General features: G+C 32.8%; 2 protein-coding genes across 3 annotated transcripts; both read right to left on the reverse strand.

Moving 5' to 3' along the window:
• Positions 1-769: 769 nt before the first annotated feature.
• med19a (mediator complex subunit 19a) lies at positions 770-4460 on the reverse strand. 2 transcript variants are annotated; one of them, XM_073820904.1, is made up of 6 exons: positions 4123-4460; positions 3887-4009; positions 2378-2511; positions 2206-2302; positions 2034-2128; positions 770-1163 (listed from the first exon to the last, which is right to left on the reverse strand). In XM_073820904.1, the coding sequence occupies exons 1-6, from the start codon at positions 4340-4342 to the stop codon at positions 1098-1100; spliced, it is 735 nt and encodes a 244-aa protein (XP_073677005.1). In that variant the 5' UTR covers positions 4343-4460; the 3' UTR covers positions 770-1097. The 2 variants fall into 2 exon arrangements, with proteins under 2 accessions (XP_073677005.1, XP_073677004.1); XM_073820903.1 differs by having other exon boundaries at positions 2034-2131.
• A 1524-nt stretch (positions 4461-5984) lies between these two features.
• pmf1 (polyamine modulated factor 1) lies at positions 5985-10700 on the reverse strand. The gene is made up of 5 exons (XM_073820724.1): positions 10491-10700; positions 10285-10390; positions 7675-7775; positions 6225-6420; positions 5985-6129 (listed from the first exon to the last, which is right to left on the reverse strand). Exons 1-5 carry the CDS (start codon positions 10679-10681, stop codon positions 6061-6063), a joined length of 663 nt encoding a protein of 220 aa, XP_073676825.1. The 5' UTR covers positions 10682-10700; the 3' UTR covers positions 5985-6060.
• Between the last annotated feature and the right edge of the window lie 74 nt (positions 10701-10774).

The following is a 10774-nucleotide window of genomic DNA, read 5'->3' on the forward strand; positions in this document are numbered from 1 at the left end:
GGACTGACACAACCGTTATTTTCAAGATTTTCTCCAAATCAGCTATTTATGAGCCACTTTTAGCCTTAAGATATTTTGTGAGTACAAGCCCTGGCTTTTTCAGGTCTGGACACAAAATTCTCTGATATCAAATGTGTCTTAAGTCGCTGGGGTATGTTTGTAGCAATAGTCAAAAATACATTGCATGGGTCAAAATTTTAGATTTTTCTTTTATGCCAAAAATCATTAGGAAATTAAGTAAAGATCATGTTCCATGAAGAGTTTTTGTAAAATTCCTACTGTAAATATATCAAAATGTAATTTTTGAATTGTAATATGCATTGTAAAGAACCTAATTTGGACAACTTTAAAGATGATTTTCTCAGTATTTTCATTTGTTTGCACCCTCAGATTCCAGATTTTCAAATAGTTGTATCTCGGTCAAATATTGTCCTATCCTAACAAACCATACATCAATAGAAAGCTTATTTATTGAGCTTGCATATGATATATAAATCTCAGTTTTGTAAAATTTAACCTTATGACTGGTTTTGTGGTCCAGGGTCACAAATGATTTTCCATGATGGGGACTCTACCAATATGTGATCAGATGCCCATACGGAGTAAACTAGTTGTTTGGAAGTTATAAACCTTAAATATGTAATCATCTTTAATGCATTATTTTGTGTTTGTGTTTTTATTCTCCAGTCGTGTACATACTCATAATTTATTAGGGTGCTTTTGCTCTGTGGCCAGTCACGCCATAGAAAAAGTTCATTTGAAGCATGTGTAAAGAATACCAAAGTTTATTCATTCAGGTTTTCTTTACAACCAGGAAAAAAAATGGCAGAAATTTTAAACAATCAGGCATGTTTGTAAACATCAGTCAAACACACTGGTCCATAACAGGGTCTCTAACACTGGTCAGCATTCTCTCTCTCTCTCTCACTCACTCACTCACACACACACTCTCTCTCTCTCTCTCTCTCTCTCTCTCACTCACACACACACTCTCTCTCTCTCTCTCACTCACACACACACACACACACACACACACACACACACACACACTCACACTCACACACACACACACACACACACACACACACACACAGGTTCTATCTCAGGTTGTTGCTGTTGGGTTGAGATCCAGTAAGGCCAGGATGATCAGGACTGTGTCGATTCTAAACGATAAAACAGATGTTTTAAAACCATTCACAGAACATCATTCAAAAGATGAGCTGATGAGGACTAGTTTATTCACTTTATATGCTTTAAACATGTAGAACATCCAGGGCTGCTCAATTTTGGCAAAAATCATAATCACAATTATTTTGGTCAATATTGTAATCACGATTATTTAAAACGATTATGACTAGGTCCAAAATTTATATTAGTGATTAATTTAAAGAAGAAAAAAAAAAGATACAAATAAAAACATGCATATACTGAAAACTTTTACGCAAGTCTAAAGTAGTCTAAATATGCTTTGTTTCTTGTTAAAACTACAAAAGTCCTTCATTCAAGAGCAGTGAGTGATTTTTCTCTTTGTATTTTAGGTTTTATTAATATTAAGCACAGAGACGGCAGAAGGAATATTATTTGTTGCCGTTTTAAGAGCCACACGGATCCAATATACTGTTACACACGGATTTTCATGATCATTTAAGACAGAACTGACAATGGTTTATGTGAATAATCACCAAGCGCCTCATTTAGAAATAATTGAGTGTACATTGAGCTAAAAGATAACTTTACATGTTCATGTTCTGCTCCGTCTCTGAGCGCATACACAGAACAGTTTTCTTATACGCTATTAAAAACACAACATCAAAGAAACATTAATAAATCAAGCACGTCCCGTTTTATAAAAGTCACGTTACATGATGTTGCTGATTTGCATGTGAAATTAGGCTTTCATGGAGGAACAAAAGCCCACCACTGGAAAGGGGGCAGAATAATCGTTTGATCTCGATTACTGCATTTTTATGATCGTTTGAGCAAGGAATCGAAATCGAATTTTGATTAACTGCACAGCCCTAAGAACATCTCACCTTTTTTTTCTTCTTGTCTTTCTTTTTCTTCTTGCGATCAGGGTCATCGTCCCTCTTTTTCTTCTTCTTCTTGGGGTCAGAATCTGAGGGGGTCTCTGCTAGGTAAAAACAGACCATTTAATAGCTGTCCATCCGTGCATGCATGCGAAAACACATCAGGTTTGTGTGTCACCTGGCGGCAGAGGATCCTGAGGTCGGTGATGTCTGTGCTTGTGTTTGCTCTTCTTCTTTGGCGGCTGTATGTGCATCAGTCTGTATTGCTCCGGAAGCTAAAAACACACAAAAACTATGAGACGATGTTTGAAAGGTGTTAGAAAACGTGATCTAGTGCATTAGTGCATTACCGGGCCAGTGTGTAACCGAAATCCAGTGAGTAGAGCTCCTGTTAACGGACTGAACGAGTTTCCACAGACTGGGGGTTTTTCTATGAGAGAGCGGAGAGAACTGCCATCTTGAATCCCTGGACAGTCTATCATACCTGCAAGAAAAGGTAACACAATTTACTATGATTAAAGCACTATAGTACTAACATGCAATACGTCAGAAACCATTTGCATCAAAGACTTTGAGGCGAGACATATGACCTTACTTACCCAGTTGATTGATTACATTGATAATTGCATTGCAAAACATTTTTTATATTACAAGTTTTCTAAAATGTTAGGTTTAAATATGCAACTGAGCATTATTTAATGAAATATGCACTAATTTGCATACATCTCTAGTACAAAAACCTCACTGGATGAAGTCCGTTTTAAAATTCATGTTTATTTTTATTTTTTTTGACGTATTAGAGTGAGAGGGGATTTTGGGTATCTCATATATAAAATGTCGAACAGACAAAAAAAAACCAATGTATTTTTTACCATTTGGGCGGAAATTAGCAAGCAAATTATATATATAAAACTAATCCCTCTGTAAAAACCCTCCAGAATATAGACAGGAATAAAAATGTAAAGTTTGGTGTGTGTAAGTGCTACTGAAGTGGACATTTATGGCTTTAATATGCAAATGAGCCATTATTTAACGAAATATGCACTAATTTGCATACATTCCTAGTACAAAAACCTCACTGGATGAAGTCAGTTTTAAATTTCATGTTTATTTTTTTATGTATTAGAGTCAGAGGGGATTTTGCGTATCTCATATATAAAATGTAGAACAGACAAAAAAATGTATTTATTTTTTACCATTTTGGCAGAAATTCAAATGTATAAAATTAAGCAAATTATATGTAAAACAAAAAATCAGAATATAGACAGGAATAAAAATGTAAAGTTTGGTGTGTGCTACTGAAGTGGAGATGTCTGGCTTTAATATGCAAATGGGGCATTATTTATTGAAATATGAACCAATTTGCATACATCTCTAGTATGAAAATCTAAACACTGGATGAAGTCGTGTTTCAAAACTCTTGTTGAATTTTTATTGACATATTAGAGTCAAATGTTTTTACATAGAAATTTTAGGTATCTCATTTTGTCACGCCATAATTCAGATTTTTTTTTAACAGATTTCTGGGGAATCAAATGTACAAAATCAAGCTAATTATATATGAACAAATCCCTCTGTAAAAACCTTCAGAATATAGACAGGAATAAAAATGTAAAGTCTGGTGTGTGTAAGTGCTACTGAAGTGGAGATTTATGGCTCAGTGTAGGAGAAAAAACTCATTTTGAGAAAATAGCCTTTAAAATATGTATTGTAATTGAAATATATTGACACAAATAGATAAAGTGCTATAAAAGAAAGACGTTCGGGTGTTTTCTTTCCACTAGCCTGAAAAAACACTATGAAAAAACAAAATCTCAAACTTGATAGATGCATGAAAAAACAGTTCCTTAATGCTTTACCTGGTAACTCTGGTAAAAAGTTGCTCAGCTTCTCCTTCACTTTCTTGCCGCAGAATTTATTATAAGCATGTTCGAGATTATAGTGCGTGATTAGGTTGGTGTTTCCAGTCAGGTCGTTTCCAACTATATCAAAACAAACACAAAAGCTCATCAATATGTACTTTAAACAACTTACATAACATTAATACTATCTACACACACTGTACTGTGTTTATAAGCACTACAGACGGACTTACCAGGGAGTTCTCGTAGTAAATAGAAAGGTTCGTTCATGGCTCCGGGTTTTCGTAGCGTAGGCCCCTCATCCCCGAGCTGTCCTGGAATCTGACCCGCCACCGGCGCTTGGTTTGACGGCATCGGCGGCGGAGGTTTTCCGGGGGCGAACCCCAAAGCTGCTGATCCCGTGGATGGCTGTGCGTCATTTTGGGTAAACAAAGTTGAAAATATTTCCGTCATATCTTCTGAAACTAATTCATGTATATATTTATATAAAAAAGTACAAATAAAAAGGCCGAACGACTGCCGGTTAACGTTACAGTCGCATTGTGTTCTGTTCGAGCATCTGACTGCTAGCGCTACCTCACGTTATCAACAAAAGCGGTACCGTAATGACACGATCATAAACGCACTGTACTTGTTGATGCAGTGATTATCAACACTAGTTATTCACAATACACTTCCAGTTACTTAAAATAATTGTTGTATTTAACTAATTTTACAATTTGCATGCCAAATCTGTCACACATTTTTTATTCTTAAATCAGATATTAGACATATGCAATTATTATTATTATTCTCTTATGCTGACCAAGCCTGCATTTATTAAATTGTAAAATATTTTTACTATTTAAAATAACTGCTTTCAATCTGAATATATTTTAAAAAGTAATTTATTTTTGTGATCAAAGTTGAATTTTCAGCATCATTACTCTAGTCTTAAGTGTCACGATTCTTCATAAATCATGCTAATATGCTGGTTTGCTAATTATTATTTTTTATAATTCTTTGAGATTCAAAAGATCAAGCATTTATCTGAAATAAAAAGCTTTTATAACATTATACACTATTCCATTCAAAAGCAAAATAAGAAATTTTAGAAATTAATACATTTAGCAAGGATGCTTTAAAGTGATCAAAACTGATGATAAAGACTTTTATAATGTTACAGACGATTTCTATTAATTCAAAACTTTCTATTCATTTAAGAAACCTAAAAAAATTCAACTAAGCTGTTTTCAACGTAAATGTTTTTTGAGCAGAATCAGATTACAATTTTGTGGGATCATGTGACTGGAGTAATGATGCTAAAAATTCAGCTTTAAAATCACAGAAATAAATTACATTTTAAAATATATTCAAATAGAAAACAGTTATTCAAACAGTAAAAATATTTCAAAATTTACTTTGTATCAAATAAATGCATGATTGTTGAGCAAAAAAGACTTCTTAAAATACATGAATAAAAACATTAAAATTTGTTTTCCAAAAACATTTGACTTGGCTTTTTGACAAAAACACAGCCATCATTTCTGTTATGTAACCACAATAAGGGTTAATTTTTTTAAATTGACATTAATACATCATCTGAAAGCTGAATAAATACGCTTTCCATTGACGCATGGTTTGTTGATTCTGGAATCTGAGGGTGCAAAAAAAAAAAAAAAAAAAATTCAAAACATTGAGAAAATCCCCTTTAAAGTTGTTCAAATGAAGTTCTTAGCAATGCATATTCCTAATCAAAAATTAAGTTTTGATATATTTACCGCAGGAAATTTACAAAATATCTTCACAGAACATGATCTTTAGTTAATATCCTAATGATTTTTGGCATAAAAGAAAAATGGATCTTTTTGACCTATACAATGTGTTTTTGGCTATTGCTACAAATATACCCGCGCTACTTAAGACTGGTTTTGTGTTCCAGGGTCACATATTTAATTACAAGTTTATATAATAACATTTTTATATAAGGGTAATTAAATGTAGTTACTATGAAACTGCAGTTTCATAAGAATCTCTTCCATTCTCATTTCATTTATTCATTACTCAAGAGACAATGAAGCAACACTGTTAAAAGTGCAAAACACATTTAATGAATAGAGTACACATATTAATGACAGATGCACAACAATATCATATTCAGGCTTCACTAAATCAAAAAATGACCATGGACGTTAGAGAGACTCAAAGTGTTCAGATGGGGAAAGAGTTGAGACAAAAGCTTCCAGATTTTCAAGTGATGCCTGCAAATAGAGAAGAAGAGCCAAAGCTGAATGTGTGTTAACATATTGCAATACAAATGCATGAGTGTATCAGTGAAATCGTTTTTTTCTCGTACCCTCCATTCCTCCACTCCTGCGGCGATGCGCTGCTCTGTGTTTGTGATGTTCTCTCGGCAGGTCTGCACCTTCTGAGCAAGACCAGCGTTCTCCTTCTGGAGCTTCTTCAGCTGTATCCGCATGTACTCCTCCTGTTTCTTATAATATGACACTAAACCGCTGCACACATCCTGCTCTGGAACGCCACTCGGACGCCTGCGATACAAAGCATGAGCCTCAATGACAGCATCAAGACACTGTAAATATAGGACTCAAAACTAAAAATGCTAGCATTGTTTAGAGATTTAAAGCTGCAGTGTGTCATATTGACAGCTAGTGGTTGAAATGTGTACTGCAATCCTAATGGAAAATGTTGTTTCTCCTGCCTGATCCTCCTCAGAGTAACTACCAGTCAAACGTTTTTGAACAGCAAGATTTTTAATGTTTTTTTAATGAATTTATTCTGCTCACCAAGCCTGCATTTATTTGATCCAAAATACAGCAAAATGGTAATATATTTTGAAATATTTTTACTATTTAAAATAACTGTTTTTTATGTGAATATGTTAAAGTGTAATTTATTCCTGTGATCAAAGCTGAATTTTCACCAACATTACTCCAGTCTTATAAATCATTCTAATATGCTGATTTGCTGTTGAAAAAACATTTTTATTATTACTATCAATATTCAAAACAGTTGAGTAAATTTTTTTCAGGATTCTTTGATGAATCGAAACAGAAACAGAATTTATATGGATTTTTTTTTTTTAATTTGTAACATTCTTGGGGGGGGGGACTATAGAAATTAATACTTTTATTGAGCAAGGATGCTTTTAAATGATCAAAATGACTAAAAAGCAGCAAATCTGAATATTAGAATGATTTCTGAAGGATCATGTGACTACAGTAATAATGCTAAAAATTCAGCTTTGATCACAGGAATAAATTACATTTTAAAATATATTCGAATAGAAAACAGTTATTTTAAATAGTAAAAATATTTCCAAATTTTACCGTTTTTGCTGTACTTTAGATCAAATAAATGCAGACTTGGTACGAAAATATTTGACTGCTAGTGTACCTGCCGCTCATGTGGGTTGCCAGATTGAAGATATGCAACAGAACAAGCGCATTACACTTTAAGTTGATGAGTTAATTCATCCGCATTCATGCCTCTAGTCATAGAGCATTTCAGATGCATGCCAAGATTTTTTAGGTCGCGTAGAATCTGCAATCTCTGACCCAGTTAACCCGCTGAGTTTATAACCAACTGGCAACCCGGAGTGCAGAAATACTATTAGGTAAATTGGCAGTGGGTGGAGTCACACAGGCAAAAACAAAAACAAGGAACGCACATTTTAAAAATTAAAATTTAATATTTTGTTCATTGTTTGTGTTTTTCATTTGAGTTTTTTCATTATAAAAGATAGCATGCTGTACAGTAAGGTTATTATCGGTCTGTGAACTCACCATGCAGCTTGTGGTGTGTCTTTAGCAAGCTCCTCTAGTTTGTCCAGCTCTTCAAACTTCACCTGCAGTTCTCCCTCCTCAATCACAGTGGCGATTTCTTTCTAAACACACACATCACACCAGAAAAGATATTCACTACTAAAACACAAATGCACAAATCCAACGGAAGAAAAATAAGTTTGATTTCTATTCTCGATTGAGCCCAGAGGAAGCATGAAGTGATAAAGTATAAACCTGAAAAGTGAAAGTCACTAGGTTAAAAGCACTTGGCAAATGCATGCATATAAATGTAAAAAATGTAATACCATGAGGCCTACGAACAAATTACATTAACATCTTTTTTTTTGCATAACAGCATATATGAGAATTCAATTACATACAGTTAATAAATCATCGAATACTATTAATATGAAATGTCTGTATTATACACTACCAGTCAAAAGTTTTTGATTAGTAAGATTTTATGTTTATTTATGAGAACTCTCTTCTGCTCACCAAGCCTGTATTTATTGGATTAAAAATGCAGCAAAAGCAGTAATATTGTGAAATATTTTTACTATTTAAAATAACTGCTTTCTATTTGAATATATTTTAAAATGTAATTTATTTCTGTGATGCAAAGCTGAATTTTTAGCATCATTGCTGAATTGCTGTTCAGATAACATTTTCATTTATTATTATCATCAATATTTAAACAGTTGAGTACATTTGTTTGCACCCTTGAATTATACACTATGTAATTCAAAAGATTGGAGTCAGCATTTTTTAAAGAAATTAATACTTCTATTTAGCAAGGATGCTTTAAATTGATCAAAAGTGATGATGAAGACATTTATAATGCAACAAAAGATTTCCATTTCAGATAAATGCTGTTCTTCTGAACTTTCTATTCAAAGAAACCTGAAAAAAATCTACTCAGCTGTTTTTAACATGATAACAACAACAATAATAGATGTTTTTTGAGCAGCAAACCAGAATATTAAAATTATTTCTGAAGGATCATGTGACTGGAGTAATGATGCTGAAAAATCAGCTTTGAAATCACAGGAATAAATTACATTTTAAAATATATTCAAGTAGAAAACAGTTATTTCAAACTTAAAAATATATTTATAAAATATATTTCAAAATTGTACTGTTTTTGCTGAACTTTGGATTAAATAAACGGTTTGGTGAGCAGAAAAGCATAAAAAACATTACAAATCTTGCTGTTCAAAAACTTTGTTTTTAATTAGAGATTTTACAAATACATCAAAGACAAAGACACATATATTTCAAAAAAGTATTTTTTTTTTCCGTATAAGATACCATTGATTCTAAAAGTAAATTTTCTTATGCAACTAATTGTTTTACTTGGAAAATATCACATTCATGTTAAGAAATGGGCTAAAGCTAAGCCAAATTGTGAACATTTTAGTGAAGAAATTAAACAGTATGGTACTACTTTGAAACATATTAGAAACAGAAAAGCTAAGAAGACCTATGAAGCACTGTGTCATTTTAATCTGGTTAATTGAATGTTTACATTTTTCTTTTGTCCCTGGCATGAATCTCTTTTACCCATGCATGCACTTTTTTTGTTTGTTTTTTCTCTCTCTCTCTGTATAGATAATCTATATTTCTATTACTGTTGTGAGATGTATATACTTGTATTAATATGTACATAATAAATAAAAAAAAAATGTTCAGCTATGAAGCATCTTTCACTAAAATCACATGACTTTGGGCATTTGATACGCGCTTCGAATCACTGTTTCTGACACAAAGGATTCAAAGATTCAAGCGCCTTTTATTACCTGCACTAAAGTCTGCAGTTGGCTGATGAACTGTTTGTTTAATCATTTTTCTTCTTTTATGAATAGAACGATCTAAAGAATAGCATTTATATGAAATAAAAAGCTTTTGAAACATTATACACTAATATACCATTCAAAATCTTGGAGTCAGTCTAATGTTTTTTATTTTAAGAAAAAATTGCAAAGATACTTTATAATGTAGAATGTTATACATGCATAATTTATAAATTTACAAAAGATTTCTATTTCAGATAAATGCAGTTTCCAAAAAAAGAAAAAAAAAATGTAGAAAAATTATACTCAGCTGTTTTCAACATAATAATAATAATAATAATAATAATAATAAATGTTTTTCAAGCAAATCAGAATATTAGAATGATTTTTGAAAGATCATGTGACACTGAAGACTGGAGTAATGATGCTAAAAATTCAGCTTTTATCACAGGAATAAATTACATTTTAAAATATATTCAAATAGAAAACAGTTATTTCAAACATAAAAAATATGTATGTATATATTTTTCAAATTTTTTTTTTTTTTTTGGATTAAATTTACGCAGGTTTGGTGAGAAGAAAAGACTAATTTAAAAAACCTTGCTGTTCAATAATTTTTTTTCCTAAGAGATTATAAAAACACATTCCGAAACAGTTATCATCGCGTTCTTTTATGAAGCATCTTTTACTAAAATCACGTGACTTTGGGAGTTTGATAAGCGATCCGAATCGGTTTCCGACACAAATGATTCGAAGATTCGTTTCGAAAGCGTCCATCTCTAAGTTACCAGATGTTCTCAACAGCTTTGTATTAACTTACCTGAACTAAAGTCTGCAGTTGACTGATGAATTGTTTGTGCATGGCTTCAGTCAGCTGAGGGTTTTGCTTTGACAGGGGCTGGAAATAATGTGAGAACCTGTCGAAACTGATACAAAAATGGCCCCAGCTTAATAACCGGCAGCAAAAACATCTCCTTAAAGCGTAGGAAGTAAAAACTGTATTTTATTTATTTAAGTTAACGTTACCTGGCGTTGTCCAGCAGCCATTGCAAACTCTTCTCCATCACTTTACTGAAGAGTTTGAGTCTCGGTTTAGATTGCGACGACTTAACCGAAGTATCCCGACGAGTCGATGCTTGAGACGTTGAAACATCATCCACTTTATCCGCATTAGTTTTAGCTGAAACAGATTCACAGCTCTTTTCTGACTCCTCCATGTTTCTTCTGAACTGTTGATGTTTACAAAAGTCCCCGCCAAGAGCGCTACGGAAAGCCAGCAGCCGCTAGTTTCAAATCGTTTTCTCCAAACG

Source organism: Garra rufa, chromosome 16 (assembly GCF_049309525.1).
Source record: "Garra rufa chromosome 16, GarRuf1.0, whole genome shotgun sequence".
NCBI classification, from domain to species: domain Eukaryota; kingdom Metazoa; phylum Chordata; class Actinopteri; order Cypriniformes; family Cyprinidae; genus Garra; species Garra rufa.